Below are 23,392 nucleotides of genomic sequence, written 5' to 3' on the forward strand. Positions count from 1 at the left end.
CATTCTACTGCTGTGAACTTGATTAACTTATAGACCATAACCTAACGTCAATGTGCAGTGATTAGGATGTGTGATACAAGTATGCCATAAATTCAACTGTAAATTTGCTAAACTGCACTTAGGGCATCTCGAGAGAATAGCAACATTAACATTAACTTTTATATTTGGAAGTTCAAATTTTTAGTTGGGCTTCTTGCTAGTTCTTATTATTCTTGATTAGGATGGGTTTACTGCTTGCACATTGTTGGCAAGGTCTCAATTTGTATCTGGGGAGATACAGACATCAGGTTTACTGAGCACTGAGTTTTCAATTTTAGGTTTCACATTGCAGGAAAGAAAATGATTAGTTTGAATTGTAGCCTTTATTTCCAAACCTGTGGGGTTTGACTTTAACTTTGCAAGCAGAAAAAAAACTATTCAAGATTGATTAAAAGTAGAATATGTAAGAAAAAACCCTGCAGATCTGATAGTAGCTATAGAGAGTGAAACAGTTATCACTTCAAGTCAAATGAGTATTTGGAATTTTATCAGTTATTACAAATTCAAGTCATCTCAGTAGGCGTGGTTGCCATGGTCTTACCAGGCCTTGGGCTGTCTCTCATTAGACAGTGTTGATTGGTAGCGGTTTAACCTAAAGGTCACCATGCTGCAGGTGAAGGGAGAAGTTCAGAAGGAAGAAGTTCAGAAGGAAGATTCTTTGTGGTAACTGAACCCACTCTGTCAGCATAACTCTTTGTAACTCTGCTATCCACCCAACTGAGCTAAATTACCCTGACCATCCACAATATTCTGTTTTTTTTCCTCATCAAACATTACTCTTGCATTGATTAAGTTGGACACACATGGTTAAACATTCCACAAAAACACTTCTGTATTAGTCAAATTTTATTTATCTGAAAAAACCTACAGTACATTTCATATAAATTAACAATTGTGAAATACTCCAAATAGAAATACTAAATACAGTATTGCACTTGGCGATTTTAACAGACTATTGTCAACTTACAGCATTATACAAATATAAGTTATCCTGACACAATAGAATCTAAAGTCGACATGCTGTTATATACCTACATTTAAATAATTTAATATCTTGTATTATGAACAGCAGTAAGACACCAAATTTACATTAAAAACACAAAAAAAACTATGAGGTGTATTGATAAATGTTTATTATAATAGCTTTAGGAATTAATCCTAGCAAAAGCTGAACAGTAGTGCATTTCAGTGCCAGAACCACCTCCAGCAGACAAAGCTCCACCTTAATGTTAGGAAATGTTTACCACAGGCAACCTGTAATCTCCATCACAGCTCATCCTAACCGAATCAAAAATACTTGCAACTTTTAATTGAGTTGATTATGCCTTCACATGAAATTTGCTCATGCTCATACCTTGCTGAGTACATCAAGTCAGGGGTTATAAAGTATTATTTAAGAAAATAGTTGTTCTATTTTTCATGCATTGTTAACGTTTATCAATTGGACAAAAATCTAGAATCTGTCCAAATGACTAAATTAATTCTGTTCTGGAATATAGATATATATATTTGATGTAAAATACACATTGCCAGTGGAAGGAACAAACAAATTCAACCACTGATTGTGTTGTCCTCATCAACAAGTCCCCAGTTCATTAGCTACTGATTAAAGACCTGAAAGTTCCAGCATCCCCTCAGGCCCAAAGCCTGCTTTGAAATACTTTTCAGAAGATTTTGCTTCTCTATTGAGCATGCAGTCAGTGAATGCAAAGCCCTTTAAATAACAGATGTAAAGAGTTGTACAATAATATGGCTGAACTTCATCAATAAAATTGACAGTTATAACATCTCCTCTATGTAATGGCATTAAAAAGAGATATGTGCCATTACATGGGTACAAACATAAAAGTTGAAGGAAAAGATGTTACACATCTACTCTTAATTCCTAAGGATAAGTTTCATTAACACGCTTGTCTTTCATGGTCACTTTTGCTTTCTGTAAAACAAAAATAAAAAAGTGATTAAATTTATGTTATATAATGACGCAAATGTACAAATATAAACAGAATTGCAATCAAGATGAAATCGATAGAAGACAAACTACATATTTTATAAACACCAAAAGAGCTGCGGATGCTGTAAATCAGGAACAAAAACAAAGTTGCTGGAAAAGCTCAGCAGGTCTGGCAGCATCTGTGAAGTTGTGAACAGTGGAGGACAATTGAACAACTCACTGGAAGAGACAGCTCCACAAACATCCCGATCCTCAATGATGGAAGGGCCCAGCACATCAGCTCAAAAGATAAGACTGAAGCATTTGCAGCAATCTTCAGCCAGAAGTCCTGAGTGGATGATCCATCTCGGCCATCTCCAACGGTCCCCAATATTACAGATACTAGTCTTTAGCCAATTTGATTCACTCCACAGTGAAACAGTTTGAGGCACCAGGTTCTGCAAGGTATCCAGTAAGCGGAGGCAATGGCCTAGTGGTATTATTGCTGGACTGTTAATCCAGAGACCCAGATGGCATTCTGGGGATCCGGATCGAATCCTTCAATGGCAGATGGTGGGATTTGAATTCAATAAGTATCTGGAATTAAGAGTGTAACGATGGCTGTGAATCCATTGTCAATTGTTGGAAAAATGCATCTGGTTCACTAATGTCCTGGATTTCAGACCCACAGCAATGTGGTTGACTCTCACCTGCCCTCTGGGCAATTAGGGATGGGCAATAAATGCTGCCTAGCGAGTGACACCCTCATCCCCCAAAGAATAAAGGAATAAGGACAAAAGTCTATGGGCCCTGGCAATACTCCAGCAATAGTACTGAAGACTTGTGCTCCAGAACTTGCCACTCCTCTAGCCAAGCTGTTTCAGTGCAGTTACAGCACTGGCATCTACCAACAGTGTGAAAAATTGCTCAAGTGCGTCCTGTACATTAAAAAGCAGGACAATCCAACCCAACCAATTACTACTCCATCAGTCTACTGTCAATCTGAGTGAAATGATGGAAGGTGTCGTCAATAATGTTATCAAGCAGCACCTGCTCAGTGATGCCCACTGTGGGCTCTGCCAGAGCCACTCAGTTCCTGACCTCATTATGGCCTTGGGTCAAACATGGACAAAGAAAAGCTGAATTCCAGAGATGAGGGGAGAGTGACAGCCCTTGATATCAAGGCTGCATTTGGCCTAGTGTGGCATCAAGCAGTCTGTGCAAAAGGGAAGCTATGGGTACTGGGGGCAAACATTCTGGTGGTTAACTTTTACTCGTCTTATAGGAAAATGGGAGTGATTGTTGGAGGTCGGTCAGTCAGCTCAGCTCCAGGACATCTCTGCAGGAGTTCCTCAGGGTAGTGTCCTAGGCCCAACCATCTTCAGGTGCTTCATCAATGATCTTCCCCTCCCTCATAAGGTGAGAAATAGGATGTTCTCTGATGATTGCACAATGTTTAGCACCATACATGACCCCTCAGACACTGAAGCAGTCAGTGTCCAAATGCAACAAGATCTGGACAATATCCAGGTTTGGGATGAACAGTGGCAAAGAACATTTGCACCACACAAAGGCCAGGCTGTGTCCATCACCAGCAAGGGACAATTTAACCACAGCCCCATGGCATTCAGTCCTGTTACCATCACTGAATTAGCCACCTTCAGCATCCTGGGGGTTATCATTGATTAGAAATTCAACTAGACTCACCAAACAAACACAGTGGCCACAAGAGAGGACAGAAGTTAGGCATACTGCAGCAAGTAACTCACCTCCTGATTCTCCAAAGCCTGTCCACTATCTAGAAAGCATTAAATCAGGAGTCTGATGGAATACTCCCCACTTGCTTGGATGAGTACATCCCCAAAAACACTCAAGAAGTTTGACACCATCCAGGATAAAGCAGCCCACTTGATTGGCACTACATCTACAAGAATCCACTTCCTACACCACCGACGCTCAGTAGCAGCAGTGTGTACTGTCTACAAGAAACACTGCAGAAATTCACCACAGATCCTCAGTCAGCACTTTCCACCATGACCACTTCCATGAAGGAGGACAAGGGCAGCAGACTTAAGGGAACACCATCATCTTCAATTTCCCCTCCAAGTCACCCACCATCCTGACTCAAAACATTTTTGCCTTTCCTTCACTGTCACTGGGTCAAAATCCTAGAATTCCCTCCTATTGGCATTGTGGGGCAACCTACAGCAGGTAGACTTCAGCAGCTCAAGATAGCAGCTCACCACCACCTTCCGAAGGGCAGCTAGGGACAGGCAATAAATGCTGGCCAGCCAATGGCGTCCACATCCCGCAAAAACAAATAGAAAAATATATGGATTATCTTGCTGAATTAGAAAGTGTTTCACTCCTCAAAGTGACCACAAGGTGCTTGAAATTAACTCTTCCCACCATTCTCAATCACCCGCTCTCCAACTCACTTAACTCTGGACCTTAATACAGGGAGACATTCCAATCTTGACAAGCGAACAATGTTAGGCTGTCTAGTTGGAACCTACCTCTCAACACTATTCTGATGGGGACAAGTTTTCAATCGGGCCTCTTCATTCCTACACACACTGTTAGATTGACCCTGCTAATGAATTTGGCCCCAGGGTTTCACTGACCTACTTCTAGAATGATTCTAGCATCTGTATGTTCAACTGTACAGAGAAACAGTCTAGGAGGGCTTTCCTTTCAGGCAAGAACTCCAATGTAGTTGGCAAGGTGATACGATTTTCACTTCAGAATTTTTCAGAATGAACTAAACACAGCTTCCTAACATAATATCTTTAAAAACTATGATTATTCTAACGGAATACGAATATTACATTGATAATTTCCATATGCAAAAGCCCAAAACAAAAGTATTTATCTTGGTCTTTCTCAACATCAGTGCAACCCAAAGCAGTTTACAGACATGACATGTTGGCAATATTGTCTTCCAGATAATCTGTTTCTTAGTAATGTTGATTTAGGGATAAATTCAAGGAGAATTCTCCTGTGTTCTTCTTTGTAATTGCATCACATGTGCCAAAAAGAGCAGAAATACTTCAAATTTAACAATCAGCTGAAAATAGGCACCTCAGGGTGTAGCACTCTTTCAGTGACAATGGCTTACTGGTATATCATTGGACTAGTAATCCAGAAACCTCGGGAATGCTCTGGGATTTGGGTTCAAATACCAGACCATGGAACCTAAATTCAATGAAAAATATTTGGAATTAAAGGGTCTAATGATGACCACTGTTGATTGTTGTTAGACGAAGAAAAAAAAACTATGGCTCACTAATGCCTTTTAGGAAACGGCAACTGCTGTTCTCAGCTAGTCTGGTCAACACGGGTCTCCAGACCCACAGCCATGTGATTGATTCCTAACTGCCCTCTGGGTAATAAATGTCAGCCTAGCCAGCGACGTCCACATCCCGTGAAAGAATACAAGGAATATCAGCCTTGAGTTTGTGGGCAAGTTTCCAGATTACGACCTAACCCAACAACCCATCATTCAAAAAAGGGAAGGGTGCCACCAACTGAGCCATGTTCAACCCTGCATCAAGTTACATTTTCTTTCAGCGTTTAAAATGGTTTCCCTACAATGTTCCTTTGACAGTCATTGCCGACATGCAACTCTTCCCTCGAAGGCCCAAGTTTATGCTTCAGAGAAAAGATAGTTGTAGCATGAGTCAAGCTGTCAGTAAATCTACTTATTTCAGAAGGCTTGGAGTTCTTCATTTTGCAAGACATCAACTCACAATTCCAGTTTTGACTTTTTCCTTGACAGAGTAAGACCTTTCTTTCTTTTGACTATGTATATGTGCTTCTGCTTCTTTGATCCTAGAAAGAAAGCAAAATAAAAGCAGTTATTCTACAGATATGCAGTTCATGCCAAAATGGCTGTAATAAACAAGTGGGCAAACACTTCAGCCACAATGTGAGCATTATAATGCTGACTTTAAAATGGTCAGAAGTCACACTATAACCTGGACACCAGGTTATAGTCCACCAGCTTTATTTGAAATCACAAGCTTTCGAAGTGCTGCTCATTCATCAGGTGAAGTTACTACCAGCTGTATATTTGAAAACATAGTTCAAATAAGGACCAAGTAGAAAGATGGGCAGTTGCGTAAAAGAATGGAAGCTTAAAAGTGATGACAGAGAATAAAAGGAACAATTTAAGAGTTACATACAATTTAGAAACTCTGCAGTTTAATTAACTCTTAGAGACAGCAAGGACTGCAGATGTTGAAAGCTAGAGTCAATAAAGCGTGGAGCTGGAAACACACAGCATACGAAGAGCAGGAAAGCCAAAGTTACAGGCCGAAACCCTTCGTCAGGACTGCTGGTGGCTCACTGGTCTCAGAATACGATTGTCACTTTGCGCAGCTGGAGGAAGTGCAAGAGTTCGGGTACAAATCCTGAACATGCCCTCATTTCCTGTCTACAGTTTAATTAGCTCACTCACTATAAAGTTTCTTACCAATAATTATCACAATGTACAGTATATTACTCAGGAAAAAAAAAAGTGTTTCATTTGCCTAACAGAACCAAGGTAACTGCTTGATTTTCAATACAAGTTGTACTACAAGTATCATTGTTGACTGATTTGCTGTACATACCATTGTAAAAAGATAGTGATTGGCATGCAAAGTGCTTTGAAGTGTTCGGGTACACGTCACGTACAAAACTGATTTTATCCATTTGTGATGTTAAATGTCAAACATTTGGCAACTCTTGCAGAAACAAATCAATTCACTGTGTTCTTGGACCAAACTGAAAAAAAAGCTTCAACTGTGATGGATTTTTAGCAGCATTGAACTCTTTCCTCAGTGTTGAAGTTAATGCAAAAGGAATGTTTCAGAGTAGTTTCAAGAAGTCTATCAAATATACACATTTTACAAATTGCATTTTTGGGCTACAAACAGCAAAAATGCTTTGTTCATGTAAATATTGGATCATTTGGTCAGAGATTTACACGATCTAACTTCAGGCCGAAAGAAACAAGTTTCAAATTAATTCTGCGCAAAATTAGGCTGCTTTTTCACATTTTCGTACCTCAGTAGATGTGTTGGGGAACGTGTTGAACATTAGAAACTCTAAGGAAAGATCTGGTGCACATTTCAAATCATTGCTGCAGATTAAGTATAGAACTGAAAGTGGCAATGATATTAGACAATCATTAGATTGTTCTTCCAGCTTCATCATCTTCCACCACTAATTAACGTGTGGTGGGGTTCAGATGTCATTATAAGCACTAGTCAGGGTTTGAGCAGAGTGTTGCAAAAGTCACAGTTGAACTTAGTCACCTCTGCTTTGCAGGTCAAAGGGATCTCCTCCTCAGTGTTGAAAGCCAGTAGGGAGAAAACAGGACAAAAAGGATTCTCTTGCTGTGAGGGCTGCGAGTCAATTACTAAAAGATACAATGACATATGGACTTCAACTGAACTATACAAGTCAAGAATCCTGAAACTGATTGTTCTACTACCAACATTCAACAATCTGCCCTTCACGAACCACCCAGCGACTAATCTGTATTCCTTTTAACGTTTTCACAAAGGCTTTTATTTTTAATGTGTATGTTGTAATTTTACTCCTTCCCAAGTTCGGTAATAATAAAATTACTCTTGTTTACTAAAGAAAACATGGTTAAATCATATCCTTTTAAAAAACAAGTTCCTTTGGTCTGGGAGAGAGGCATCAATGAGGAAGGGATTTTTTGTTTCAAAAAAAACCGTTGCTGCAAAGGGATGGGTAAAAAAGGAGAGAGACCATTTTTATCCTTCCTGACCCAGGATCTTAATAATTGGGGTATCCGTATGAAACTTTGCCCAGGGTCTGGTGGCAATACGTGTAACAATAAACATGGACAATATGAATTTTGGATAAATCAATAATAGTACTTCCAGCTTAAAATCCAAAGCAGATATAGAGTCATAGAAATGTACAGCACAGAAACAGACCCTTTGGTCCAACTCGTTCATATGGACCAGATATCCTAAAATTAACCCAATCCCATTGGCCAGCATTATTCTAGTCCCATTTGCCAACATTTGGCTCATATCCCTCCAAACTCCTCCTATTATTATATCCATCCAAATGCCTTTTATATGTTGTAATTGTACCAAACTCCACCACTTTCTCTGGCAGTTCATTCCATCTGTACACCATCCTGTGTGGAAAAGTTGTTCCTTAGGTCCCTTTTAACTTTTTTCCCCTTCTCGACTTAAACCTATGCCCTCCAGTTTTGGACTCCCTACTCTGGGGAAACAACCTTGTATATTTACCCTATCCACGTCCCTCATGACTTTATAAGCCTCTCAGATTTACTGTTGGGTCATCCCTTAGCCTCCGAAGCTCCAGCCTGTTCTGTCCCTCCCTATAGCTCAAACCCTCCAACCCTGGCAATATCCTTGTAAATCCTTTCAAGTTTAACAACATGCACCCTGTAGCAAGGAGACAAGAATTCAACACAGCATTCTCAAAGTGATCTGACCAATGTCCTCTCAACATGACCTCTCAATTCCTATACTCAGCAACACTCCCCGGGACTTTAGCATTAAAAGTGTATAAGTCCTACCCAGTTTTACTTTTCCAAAATGCAGCACCTCACATTCATCTATAATATAAATTTGTGAACAAGGTGCAGTAATGCAGAAAAGCTGTGATGGTTCTCCATCATAAAGAAAGGGTTAAGCAGAGATAGATTGAGTAAATAAGGAGGTGCTTCTGCTTGCGGGAGCATTATTACTCAGCAGGCACATAAGGAAGGCAATAAACAAAAGAACTGGGAATGACATAACTCAATGTAAAAATCAAAATTTCCTTATGATAATCTGAAATTCATTATTTGTAAGGTAAAAGCAGGTCAGGTCAGACTGTCATGAGAACTGAGATGTTGGGATGTTCGAACGGAAAAGGCTGAGACTACTTGGTAGCATTTTCAAAGAACTGATGCAATGGGCCAAACAGCTTCCTTTTACCCTATGAATCTTATACACTACTCAAGATGGATCAATATCCAAGCTAAGATAGATGATTAATAGTCTAGAACTGCATTAAAAAGAAAAATGTGTTTACATGGACGGAAACTAGATTTTAAAAAAAAAATCAAGCCAGCATTTCTTGCCATGTCCCCAATGCCCTCGAAGGTGGTGGTGAGCATCCTCCACTAAATTTCCTTCCCACTGCCGAGAAGCCCCAGATTTGGTAACATTCAGCAACAACTTCCAGAAGCAGCTACTGGCATGTGCAGAGCTTCAAAGCACCTGAGCAGTTTCGGAGGGAACGTTGATTATGAGTCGCTTTCTTTAAGCTCTGTAGTCCGAGACTCTCAGTGCTGTTAGGAAGGGAATTCGAGGATTTTTAATCAAGGATGAAGTGGCAATATAGAATAAGAACCAAATGAACTGCGGATGCTGTAAATCAGGAACAAAAACAAAGTTGCTGGAAAAGCTCAGCAGGTCTGACAGCATCTACGGAGGAGAAAACAGAGTTACCGTTTCAGGTCCGATGACCTTTCCTCAGAACTTCTGAGGAAGGGTCAAGAGACCCAAACCATTAACTCTGTTTTCTCTCCACGGATGCTACCAGACAAGCTGAGCTTTTTCAGCAACTTTGTTTTTGTGGCAATATAGAATATAGTTCCAAGTCAGAATGGCATGCGGTTTACAGTGGAACCTGCAGGTGGCATTGTTCCATGTATCTTTGGCCCTTGTCCTTGTAGATAGTAGAGGTTGACAGTCTGGAAGCTGTTATCAGAGGAGTTTTGGTGAGTTAGTCTTGTAGATGGTGCACATTGATTCTAGTGTGTGGTAATGGTGGTGTGAGTGAATGGCAAACTTGATGGATAGGGTGCCAATCAAGCAGTCTCCTTTGTCCCTGCCTTCACTGTTTCGATTTCTGGGCACTGGCTGCCCACCAATAATCACTACAAACCCATCAACTCCCACAGCTACTCCTACTCTCAAGGACACTTCCTCACAACCTGCTTCCTGCAAGGATTCTGTTCCATCCTCCCAATCTCTCCATCTCCATCACATCGGTTTTGATGACGCCACCTTTCTTTTTCTCCAACTGAATATCACAAGGCCCTCAACCACGTCCGACCCATCTCCTGCAATTCTGACCTTATCTTTTCCCTTTCCTTCTGTGACAATAGGGTTTCCCTCATCATCATTTTCAAACCCACTGGTTTCTGCATTCAATCGATTATCCTCCACTACTTCAGCCACCTCCAGTACAATGCCATCACCAAATAGGTCTCTCCATTCCCTCCATATTCAGCATAATGTAGGGACCATTCACTCTGCAAAATTTATTCCACTCGTCCTTCACTCCTAACACATTTTCACACCACATTGCACACACGCATGCAATTGCATAAGGTCTAACACTTGCCCATTTAGGGCCTCCCTCATCACTATCCAAGGCCCACATCATACCTTTGAGGTGAAGCAACATCTCACTTGAGTACTTCTTTCAATCTAGCTCACTGTATTCACTGCTCACAGTGCACTCTCTTTGATGGCGACAAGTCCAAATGCAGACTGGGTAACAACTTTGTGGAACACCTCCACTCTTTCCAGTTGTTTGCCATTTTAGTAAACCACTTTGCTCCCGCGTTAACATTTCCAGGCTTGGCCTACTACTGTGATCCAACAAAGCTCATCACAAGCTGGAGGATCAACTCTTTATTTTCTGCTAAAGAATTTTACAGGTTCTAAGGCTTCGTATTGAGTTCTACAATTACAGAGGCTGACCTCTGTCCTCCATTTTCATTACAACCCCACTCCACAGCCATGTCTTGTTCACCATACTTGCAGGAGAGCAGGCTGAGCTGTTCCTTTTACACCCATACTATATCCCTATAATTCCTTTACTACCATTGTCAGGACCTTTTCCTTTGCTCTGGGCACCTTCACAATCAGTTGCAGCTGCTCCTTCTATGTCAACAGCATAGCAAACAGCATTTTCCAGCCCCTTTCCATTCTGAAGAATGGTCAAACTGGAGCCAAGACATCAATTTTGTTTCTGTCTGTACAGCTCTCTCTCTCTCTGTGTGTATGTGTACAGTTGCTGCCAGACTCACTGAGCTTCTCTAGCATATTGTTTTTATTTCACAATTATTGTGACAGTAAACTTGCGTTCACATAATTGACCATTTGGCACAACTTCCAGTTGGCTTTCAAGTACGAAATGAGCCTTCAGGTGCCACCTGTTTTCAGGAAACTGTCTATCAAACCCCATCAGCTTATTTCCTCACTAGATATTTGAATAGCGTGCTCTCTAAGCACCGTGTCTGAACAATTAGAGTTGCAGCACAAGGGCTGCACGTTCAGCTCACAAATGTTTAACACAACCTGAGTTAAGCGCTCAGGGTACATGTTGGGTGACACTGAAAATTTGAGAAGACCTTTTCTTGCAAAAGTTTAAGCACAGGAACAATTACATTTCCAACTAATATAAGTCTGCTCCAAGCAGAGTTCCAAATGACATCATCTTTGGTTGGTACAGGGAATGGGGACAGAATAGCATAAGTTTATTACCGTATTATTATTTCCTCGTTGCTTATCACTTAGGTCCACTTTTTCACTAGCGTAAGACAGACTTGGACAAATTACATATTCACAGACAACAAAATAGCACAGCTGAAAATCTTGAGGGGGGTGGAAGGGGAAACAGGATCACTAGTTAACCTGCGATGTACTCTTCCTGCCCACAGAATTGGTGCATTGTGGAAAGAAAGGCTCAAGCAGCATACAACCCTGCACACATGAAGCATGGCAAATTTATTCAGCACCCTCCTGGAAATGAACTTGGCTGCCAAAGGCGGTGTCTGACCATCACTATTCTGTCATTAAGGCATGGAATCCCAGGAGGACTGAACAAGTACTGTTTTCCGAGCAGTGCTTCAAGAAGCTGCAGCTTATCAAAGAAACAACAATGGAACAGCATAATCTCCAAGAAGATGGTGCCTAGCCATATCATCAGTCTGGATGACGTTGCTAGTAGCTACAGCAGTCACCCTGACAAACTTAAGCCTCCAAATCCTTTGAGGATGAGAGAAAAGAATAAATTAGAGTCAAAGCTGTACAATGGGCCAATTTGAAATAGCAAATGGCAGACAAGGAGCCTACAAAGAACAGAGAAAAGTTCAGATGATCACTGGTCAGAAGTTCTGATGAAATAAAGATAAAATAGGATAGACAGAGGAAGAAGTCTGGAAATCAAAGCAGGCTGTCTGTTTTTTCTTGACTTGAACTGGAGAGCTGGAGGAGGCCAGTAGAAAGAGAGAGGAGAAGCAATGGAAGATTTCGATGATAAAAATGAGAAATTTGAAACTGAGGCAGCATCAGACTTGGAACAGCGAGCACAAAAAGGTAGTGAAGGATGAGCTTGCTTTGTTGAGAAGAAATGTTGTTGTGAATGTATTATACAAAAACAGACCATGGGAATCTGAAAATGCAATTACAAGTACTTGTAGGGTCTTATCCTCCCTAAGGCAGATCTAGAAGGAACACAGCAGAGAAAAAGAATGAAAAAAAATCAGAGATGGCTGTCAGAGATTGCAATTGACATGACTGGACTAAAAAACATCATGTCAGATGGCAATGTTGTGGGGAATGGGGAGCAGGGAGACAGGCCAAGAAAGAATACATGTCTGCGCACCTATGTAAAGAAGTGAAGGGAAGATGGGAGGTTAAGGAACTCAAAAGACCATGAAGAATGCAATGAGATTACGTTTGAGGTTGGAGGAAATTGTGGAGTCAAGTCATCAAAAAAAAGGGCCAAAAATCAAACTTACCATGATAAGAAATCAAATCTGTTTCGTGCTTTGAGACACAAAGGCAACATGACTGAACAAGTAATCAGGTTTTGACTGATCAGTTGAAGATGGTGGAATAGATTAATATATAATGATTTAGTCAATTCACACACCCAAAAAAAGGGAATCTGACAGTATGGGAGCCATCTGACTTAAAAGGTGAACATGTTAGTTCAAGGAGGAGAGACATAATGAGCAAGACAAGGAATGGGTGATGTGAGGAAAAAGATCATTGATATGAAGGTCAGAGGAAAGGCAGGGAGTAAAAAGGAAGGAGTGTCAAGGAGTGACACAGGGCAAGGAAATGTGTGGGAACAGCCACCATCGCCATCCCAGAAATAGATGATAAACAGCAGTAAATTTACAACTAGTTACTAATTCATGTCTTCTAACCTAGTGGACATGGTACCAGATGACTAATTCAGAACTCTCAATTCTTACATTTTAAAGATCTTAAATTTGTTAATAGGTCCTCTAGCAGGAACTAAAACATCTGTGCAGGGCATCAAATCACTTCAAGAATAAAATTCATTGGTCTCAATATTGGCACTCACCCTTTAATACCTCATTGTTGCAAAACATCATCCAACTTTTAAATAAAAAATTCATGTCCTGAACATTAACTCCGGTATGCCATTACATTTTCCTAAATCTCATATCTCTTATCCTCACCAACAAGCCTATTATCACTATCTGGGGTTACTACTGATGAGAAACTGAAACGGATGAGCCATGAAAGTTCTGTAGTTTCGACAGCAGTTCAGAGACTAGGATCCTGCAGTAAGTAACTCACTTCCTGACTCGCCGGGACTTATTCATCATCTATGAGGTACAAGTCAAAAATGTGATAGAATGCTTCCCACTTGCCTTGGAATGTGCACTTCCAAAACAGACAAGTAGTCTGGCACCATTCAGGACAAAGCAGCCTGCTGGAATTAAGGGTTACAGGAATAGGGTGGGATAGGGCGGGGGTGGGGGGCACTGTGGATTCGAGGGGTTGAATGACCTGTTTTCGTACAGTAGAGACTCTATGATTGGTTCTATATCTACAAACATCCACTTCCTCCATAATCGACACTCAGTAGAAGCAATGTGTACTTATCTACAAGATAAACTGCAGAAATTTAACCAGGCTCATTAGACAATGCCTTCTAAAGCCACAATGAGGTAACCATCTAGAATGACAAGATCAGCATGCAACATCACAAGTTCTCCTTTGAGTCACTCTCAATCCTGACTTGGAAACAGGCCACCATTCCTTCAGCATTGCTGGATCAGAAATCCTGGAGCTTCCTCCCTAATATAATTATGGTTGAACATACAGCAAATGGACTGCAGTGGTTCAAGAAGGCATTTCACCACCAGCTTCTCAAGGGCAACTAGGCTGGCACAATAAATACTGGCCCAGTCAGCAAAACCACATCCAATGACATTTGTTTTTAAAATGCCCCTTGAAATGCTATATGTACATTCAATGCAATAATTTTAGCCAAATGTGACTACAAGAAGATCTAATTTAGGAAATGCAATTTTTTTTCTTTTACACCCATGGCGGCTGATCGTAACTAACTTACTACTCTCCAGGAAAGCAACCTTCCTTCAACTTTAGTTTCCGATGAACTATTCTCTTTGACTTTGCTCAGCTTTCTAGGATGCATGCCATTTAAACTTCAGTGCCTTCCCACTTTGTCAACAGGTTTTTCGCTTTTAAGTTGTCTATAATCATTCGACCCAAGTGCAGTACAAGAGAAAAAAACGTTTGTTTTGGCAACAATCTGATTACTGCCTTGTTCCCTGTGGATATGGCGTGCACAAGGGAACTCAGTGGTAATGCCAGTGGAGAACATCTGTACACATTAAATGCCAATCTGCCACAAGCTGTTAAACAGAATGTTCTTCAGAGACAGTCAAGCGCTTTTATCTGGTGGGGGTGGGGGGGAGGAGGAGAGGAAGAGAGAAAAAAGGGTCAGAAGGGGACACGTAATGTTAAGTACAATATGAAAAGATCCTATTCAGCAATCCCCACCACTCCCTAACATTCTTCAAACTACATCTGTAAAAGGATAGAATTATTGATGACATCCAGAAAGAGAGAGAGGGTTGTTCTGCATAAAGGTTTGAATGGCAGCTCTTAATAAACAGAGCAAATTACAACCAAGGTTGAAAGACTATGGCATGTCACAATAAATAAAAACCATATACATACTGTGCCAAACACTCTCCAAAACAATATTTTCATGCATCACTACTTATTGCTACGTTATCCCATTTACATGGTCTACAAAAGAAAATATCACCCATTAACAAACCCATTTGTTCATTTTCATCTCTCATTTTCAATCTTTACAGATACACTGCATCCACAATTTCGAGTGTGTCCAAATTTTTAATAGCATGCAGTCAGTTTTTGCTGGATGCTCATCCGGTATCTTCTTGTGTCCAAGGTGTCATTTCATTTATTTGAATTTGGAAGATCTCAAACACTATTAACCACTATTGCGTGGTGCATCTGTTTTCTTACTTACATGTTATTCTCGAATAATACATTTGCAAACTCTTCACAGCAAACAAAAACAGTCTGAGAAAGATGCTTTGAAGTAGCCAGACTCTACTGCTGCTTTCTCTCGCTGGAATTATCTATAGTCCAAGATTGGATTAAAATGCTCATGAGAAAAGCCAATCACAAGGCACTTAAAAAACCTGGGCTTAGCAATTTTCCATTTGCTTTAACACCACAGATGCAAATCCAAGTTTTGAAGTGGAGTCAAAATTAGATTCAAAATGTTAACTATTTCTGTCTCTGCAGATGCTGCCAGACCTGTCAAGTTTCTCCAGCACTTTGATCTTATTTCAGAACTCCACAGCCACAGCACTGTGCTTTTATTTTAAAATGCATGAGGGTTGCTTCGAGTCGGTCTCACTGGCACCACATAGCGCAGTGACTTTACTGTTTATACCTCAGGTCCTTGGATCTGATGCTGTCACCACAAATTGTTTGATAGGAATGAAAGAGAGAAAGAACTGCCGATGTTGGAGTCAGAGATAACATGGTGTGGAGTTTGAGTAACACAGCAGGCCAGTCAGCATCAGAACAAGAATGAAAGCTCCTTTTGTTCTGTAATAAGCTAACACCATAGCATGTCCTTCGCAGTGAGCTTGTGTAGAAATTCATGCACTAGGCAAGAACTGTGGGGAGGTTATTCACAAATTCCTTTTAGATCTGTTTATTTCTATTACAGCTGTCACCTTGCGGGTGCGGGAGCAGTGCTATCAGTCAGTATACAATCTACTCAGTTTGGCTTTATACATCTTCCATTGTGTCTTCTTCTTGCTCAACTTCAGGTTCGTTTGTAGTGTTTTCTAGCAGCTGTGTTAGATTTTGATCATGGTCTGAACTGGCTTCTTCCATTGTGTTGCAGCATCCGCAGACTAGCAGATAATCTGTCACATATTGTCAGTGTATACATTCTGGACCCGTAGAAATACTAAGTGGCACAAACCATTTGTATCATATGTACACCTCTCACGCCCTAACTACAAACAGAACTCAGAATCTTGCCAGAAAACAATTTTTTTAGCAATCTTCACAAACCAAAAAACTCTGAACTATTCTAGATGCCAGATGGATATAGACAAGTTGTGGAAAAACTTCTTCAACTGTTATCATGGGGAGTGAGATCACTTAAAAGTTCTACTGAGGTTCTTTTGACCTAAGCACACTTTCAGCTCCCGTATTTCCCGCAACACATCCCTCACACCCCGCCCCCGCCACAACCGCCCTAAGAGGATCCCCCTCGTTCTCACACACCACCCTACCAACCTCCGGATACAACGCATCATCCGACACTTCCGCCATTTACAATCCGACCCCACCACCCAAGACATTTTTCCATCCCCACCCCTGTCTGCTTTCTGGAGAGACCACTCTCTCCGTGACTCCCTTGTTCGCTCCACACTGCCCTCCAACCTCACCACACCCGCCACCTTCCCCTGCAACCGCAGGAAATGCTACACTTGCCCCCACACCTCCTCCCTCACCCCTATCCCAGGCCCCAAGATGACATTCCACATTAAGCAGAGGTTCACCTGCACATCTGCCAATGTGGTATACTGCATCCATTGTACCCAGTGCGGCTTCCTCTACATTGGGGAAACCAAGCGGAGGCTTGGAGACCGCTTTGCAGAACACCTCCGCTCAGTTCGCACCAAACAACTGCACCTCCCAGTCGCAAACCATTTCCACTCCCCCTCCCATTCTCTTGATGACATGTCCATCATGGGCCTCCTGCACTGCCACAATGATGCCACCCGAAGGCTGCAGGAACAGCAACTCATTCCGCCTGGGAACCCTGCAGCCTAATGGTATCAATGTGGACTTCACCAGTTTCAAAATCTCCCCTTCCCCAACTGCATCCCTAAACCAGCCCAGTTCGTCGCCTCCCCCCACTGCACCACACAACCAGCCCAGCTCTTCCCCCCCTCCCCCCCCCACCCACCCACTGCATCCCAAAACCAGTCTAACCTGTCTCTGCCTCCCTAACCGGTTCTTCCTCTCACCCATCCCTTCCTCCCACCCCAAGCCGCACCCCCATCTACCTACTAACCTCATCCCACCTCCTTGACCTGTCCGTCTTCCCTGGACTGACCTATCCCCTCCCTACCTCCCCACCTATACTCTCTCCACCTATCTTCTTTACTCTCCATCTTCGGTCCGCCTCCCCCTCTCTCCCTATTTATTCCAGTTCCCTCTCCCCATCCCCCTCTCTGAAGAAGGGTCTAGGCCCGAAACGTCAGCTTTCTTGCTCCTTTGATGTTGCCTGGCCTGCTGTGCTTCTCCAGCTTCACACTGTGCTGGAGTAAGAGATAACATCGGCAGTTCTTACTAACTCTATCTTGTACTTCAGGCTGGATTGGAGAGCAGCTGGAATTCTCTTCAGCAGAGGGAAGTGTTTTTCCGGTCACATGCTCATCTCGTTGGAGATGCTAATTACTGGGGAAGAATCCAATATCTGTTAAAACAAATCTTGTCAATTTTTTTGAACAACTTTGGCTCAACAGACCTGGTGCCCTGCAAAATGCTGCACGTTTCTTCTGGTTCATCTAGGGTAACCAGTCTAAGTTTTAAACTGGTTTTAATGGAGATAAGTAGACTCAGCTTAATGTTGACCACCTGGAACTGCAGATTCTTTCTCTTCCCATTACAATGGGCTCACAGCTAAGTTTTCCTTCTTAAAATGAGCAGTGTTACATCCTAAACTTTACCTTTGCTGGCTTTGTTATTGGGTTATCACTTTGATCTATTTAAACAGGTCCGTAAAGCCCATAATGTTGCCCACAGCAGAAGTATCTACATTGCCACTGTGTTCACTTGACATTCTCCATCTGCAGTCATCATTCTAACAGTCACAAAAATATTTATCAATGCTAGATCTGATGATGTCAACATTACTTCTCATTTATGGGATGTGGGCATCGCTGGGCAACCAGCATTTATTGCCTGTTCCTAGTTGGCCTGGAGAAGGCAGTGCTAAGCTAACTTCTTGAACTTGTATAAATGGGCTGCAGAGCCTAAGTTATGCTGTGTAATTGCAGAGCTGCAATGTATATGTTACCTTGAACATAGACCAATTCATCAGAGTGATCATCTGATGTACCTCTAGTGACCATCTTTATAGGCTTTGTTTTCTTCTTCCTAGCAAGCACTTTCGTACAAAGTGATTTAGCTCCATGCAGTTAAAGCATCACTTTCTCCACTCAAGAACTACTTTGTTTTCTTCTATGGGATGTCCTCCACAACATTTACATCTCCACCCCGGCCTTATTTTTCTGCTGACTGTTCTGCAAATATTTCTTAACTTGTTTTGGGCTGAGATACTACACATAGACCATGCAGATGCAACTTTAGTTGATTGGTCAAAATAGGTCTTCAAAGCCTTCAATATTTCTCAAGTCTGGCTTTTCTATGCCTTTCTGAGGTCTAAGGTGCAAAAGGCACGTGCGGCTCTTGCCACAGCATTGTTAGCAGACTTACTACTCTTCTTTAAGTTTTCTGTTCAAATCTAAAGCTTTCTCAAATTTTGTTACTGACTCTAAAAGAACCAATACTGTCTTCATACTGTTATTCACCTCCACTGGATAAGGACTTGAAATTTCAAAGCCATCTTGACTCTTCCAGTAGCATAAAGTTGCAGATTGCAATTTGAAATTATTCCTTGCTATTTCGAACATCAATGAGCTCTTTTGCACCATTCAAAATCCACACTATTTTAGCTGTCCACTTCTGACACCAGATACCATGCGTGGACTTTAATGGCTTCTTTAACAAAGCTAACAGCAACTAGAACTGATGTCATGTGGCTGTGGCAAATCAGTACATACAGTGCAAAAATGCATCATCCTCAACCATGAAGCTGGAAAGTGTTAAAAAGGTAGTGTTCTGAACTTTAAGAATTGCAACTTGCATTTGAGAGGGTATTGCAGTGTTGCAAATTCTCAACTGAAATCCTAAAATAAAACTGTACTTTTAACGTTTTCTTTCGATACATTTTAAGATGCAACACCACAAATGATTTGCCCAGCTATCACTGATGTGTGTCAGAGAATTTGACAGCAGTGGTTTAGTCACAGGGGACTGAATCTTCTAATTGGGCAGAATTCAGATATTTCTTCAAATCTCATACAATGCGACAGCCAGTCTTCCTATGAACGTAAACGACTCTCATTTTGCAAAATATCACCATATATGGAAAAGTGTCAGGGACAACAGGCTTTGGAAAGAAAGAATGCAAGCTCTTACTGTTGAGGTACACAGTGGAGGCACTGGATAGCGTCTTATACCTGCTCTCTGAAAGACACCAGAACATTGGAATCACATGGCTCCCATGAAATCAGGAAAAAAAACAATTACAATACTTCACTTACAAAATAGATGCCAATGAGAAGTCAATCACTCCTCCCAGGTCCTGTTTTTCACAAAATTAACAGGATTCCAATCATTTTCCACTGCTGTTGCAGAAATATATAATTCTCTCTAATTTACAATATTCTACATTTGCCAGTATTAAATCTAATTTGACTGGCCAGCTGGACGAACAATTAAAATCTTTTTGCTGCCTTTCGGATTTCTATTCGTCTCCCTAATTTAGTATCAGAAATTTTCACACTTGATGGTGTAGATTATTTATTCAACTAAATAGTTTCCCATGAGAGGAGAGACATCAGTCTGGAGTCTGGATAAAGGCTGTGATGTTTAGCTACTAATCTGGCTTGTCTACTAAGATCACTGTTCAAGTACTCCCTTTTGGCAAGTAGCTAAGTTCTTGAGGTCAGAGATTAATTGCTGTTTGGTGAGAAAGTTCACAGGTCAGAAAAGAAACAAGCCGGCTTTTGTGTCTCGTTTTTAAGATTGCTGTTTTCAGTCTGGTATGTTAAGGTCCTTTTTCCAAAACACTGATGGATAAATGAGAAACAAAACGGTTCTAAGCATTTAAATAGAGTAGACGAAATGCAACAGCCATCCAAATACTGATTCCATATGACATGAACACTAAATGCTATCCTCGACCAACGTTGTGAACAGACAACTATCGAAGCATCAGATGGTACCCCGAGATGAGCATACAGCTATTTATTGTATCAGAAACAATGCAAAGGCAGCTCAGCAGACAGATTCATGATATGAAGATTTGTATTGAGGAATGATTGAATGGGTAGAGTCTGTACTAATTGGGCTTCAGAAGATGGGGAAGTCATCAAATTGAAACATGTAAGATAGAGGTCTTTTTACAGGATGGATGCTGGAAAATTGTTTCACCTTATGGGAGGAACGATATCTTGGCGGGGGCGGGGGAAGATACAGTTTAAAAACAAGGAACTTCCAGTCTAAAAAAAAAGGAGCATTTTCGATTTTTTTTAAGCAACATTAGAGCAGGCACAAGCTATTCAGCCTCTTGGTCATAGCCTGACCCCTTGGGATCTTAAGGGAAGGTGGTTGCACAGTGGTCATATCACTGGATGAGTAATCCAGAATCCTAGGCAAATGTCCTGAGGATATGGGTTCAAATCTCATCATGGGAGATGATGAAATTTTAATTCAATGGAAAAAAATTAAAAGAACCTAACCTACTTGGTAACCACATAGAGTTCTCTAGTGCCCTTCAGATATGGAAATTCACCATCCTTATCTAGTCTTACATGCAACTCCAGACCCACACCAGAATGGGTGACTCTTAGCTACCTTCAGAAATGGCTTCATAAGCCACTCTGTTCTAGGGCTATTAGTGATAGCAATCATCCCAACAGCAATAGCCACATTCCATGGATGATTAGAAACATAAAAGGTGGCTGATCACCTCCCACAAAATCACTGCCCTGCATCTTTATAACATTACTGCTTGAAATCTGTTGAGTATGTTCACGACAAAGATCTCTGACTGAACTTCCACAAACCACAGGGACAGAGAATAACACAGATTCACTATCCCAGAGTGAAGAAATTTCTCTTTGTTAATACTCTGTGGCATTATCTGCCCCAAGGTAGAAGGGAGATGGGGTCACTAAATATTTTTAAAGGTTGATCTTGATTGACTCAAATTGTCAAAGTCTACGGATACAAAGAGGCAGATAGGAAAGTACAGGTGAGGTAAGGATCAGATTAGCCATGATCTTGTAAAATGATGGAGCAGGCTTGACAGGCTGAATGACCCATCCCTGCTATTAACTGGTTTGTTGGAAGGCATGTATATTGGCATGCGTGTATATATCCATGCCATCTACTTTCACCTTTCTAACGTCACTCGTTATCATCCACCTCAGTTCACCTGCTGCTTAACCCTTATCTCTATCTTTGTTGCCTCTATTTCAACAGTCTGACAGCAACCCCTACCATCTTATAACCTTAAGTTCAGCTGCTGCTTGTTTTCAGGTTGGCCTACTTGGGGTAAGAAACAGAAAATCAAATCATAAATCTTACTGCAACATGTGACAAATCCTTAATATAAATGTTAACAATTTAGAGATGTTATCGAGATGAAGTTGAGTGGTCTTCTAACAGGTGACACACATCAGCAAAATCAGAATCCCTACAATGCAGATAGAGGCCTTTCAGCCCATCTGGTCCACACCAACTCTCCAAAGAGCATCCCACCCAGACCCACCCCACTACCCAATCTCTGTAATGCTGCATATCTTATAAGTAATTTACCTTGTTTCGACATCCCTGGACACCAAGAGCAATTAAGCAGGGCAATTAATCCACCTAATCTGCACATCTTTGAACTGTCAGGAAAGCCACAAAGACTCAGGGAGAATGTGCAAACTCCACGCAGACAGTCACCCAAAGGTGGAACTGAACCCAGGTTCCTGGCACTGTGAGGCAGCAAAGCTAACCACTGAGCCACCATGTCACCAGTAGGTTAAGAAATTTCAAAAGCAAACCATTTTATTGAGTTTCTGTGCAGGTGACAAGGTACACACATTTCTCAATGAGGAAACAATACACTTAGACCAGGAATGTTTAGGTGTAGATTATCAAATAATACAGAAACCTCACTAGCCGAAAGTGGGCGGTAATAGTTGAGCACGAAATCAACATTACCTAGCACGTGGAGAAATCACTGACAAGCTTTCACTGCTTTTCCAGCGAAGAGCAACTGCTCATTAAAGGCAACAATTTTAGGTGCTATGTGTAACTTAGGGAAATAATTAAACATTCCAGTAATAGAGAGTTTATTAATTATTAAACCAAGAAGAAATAATGCAACATGCACACACAGGTGAGGAGGAAGAAAGAAGTCCAAGAAAAGTTGCAAAATTATTGTGTCTCCATTTGGCCATTAAAAAAGTGTATAGTCAAACGTCATAATTATTACATTAGATTTTACGTGTTGTGTTGAAGTTGGTAGTTGAACAGTTGATCTGCAGATTCTTGGTTTTCCAGATTTATTTAAATCACATTGTCCAGGTTTGTGTCAACAATGACTAGCCGGCAGCCCTCAAGAGGTTTTTCTATTGTTTACAAGCAGGAATGTTTCAAAAGAGGTTTTCAAAGTTATGACCTTTAAGCACACTAGACTGTACATTCAGACAACAGGATACTAACACAGACTCTCAGGATTGATGCTCGATTTAATTCTTGTATATTCGAAAAGGGGAAATGCAAATATGTCTCTGATGAAGGGTCTAAGCCTGAAACATCAGCTTTTGTGCTCCTGAGATGCTGCATGGCCTGCTGTGTTCATCCAGCTTCACACTTTGTTATCTACGCCTCTCAATCTGTCTGTTCTTTACAACTGTGTTGACAGACAATTACAGTTCAGTTTCTTGTAGATTTCTCTCTTGGAAGCTTGTTTCACATCTACTGGTGAGACTTTCCAGGATTCCCCTCAAGACAGCAAGTGGATTTACATTCAGTGTCATTTAATTATATCAGTCCTCTCTCTTTTTCTTAAATAAAATCATTTTAGGCCATCAGGGGTTATGATCCAGTTATGACAATTTGCTCATTGTTCAGTAAAACAACTCCAGATCAAGTCAGTGATAATGGGAACTGCAGATGCAGGAGAATCCAAGATAACAAAGTGTTGAGCTGGATGAACACAGCA

General features: G+C 41.1%; 1 protein-coding gene across 6 annotated transcripts in view; it reads right to left on the reverse strand.

Moving 5' to 3' along the window:
• Positions 1-843: 843 nt before the first annotated feature.
• The window catches only part of fmn2b (formin 2b), a 479,083-nt gene continuing 456,534 nt past the window's right edge, over positions 844-23,392 (reverse strand). For 3 of the 6 annotated variants that reach the window (XM_048536693.2, XM_059648646.1, XM_059648645.1), the window contains exons 18-19: positions 5,722-5,803; positions 849-1,975 (exon numbers count right to left, since the gene is read on the reverse strand). In XM_048536693.2, coding sequence (XP_048392650.2) covers positions 1,925-1,975; positions 5,722-5,803 — 133 coding nt within the window. In that variant the 3' untranslated portion in view covers positions 849-1,924. Of the gene's footprint in view, positions 1,976-5,721; positions 5,804-23,392 lie in introns of all 6 variants that reach the window. The other 3 variants (XM_059648647.1, XM_059648648.1, XM_059648649.1) reach the window with 3 other exon arrangements.

The sequence above is a fragment of the Stegostoma tigrinum genome, chromosome 9, assembly GCF_030684315.1.
Source record: "Stegostoma tigrinum isolate sSteTig4 chromosome 9, sSteTig4.hap1, whole genome shotgun sequence".
Lineage (NCBI taxonomy): Eukaryota > Metazoa > Chordata > Chondrichthyes > Orectolobiformes > Stegostomatidae > Stegostoma > Stegostoma tigrinum.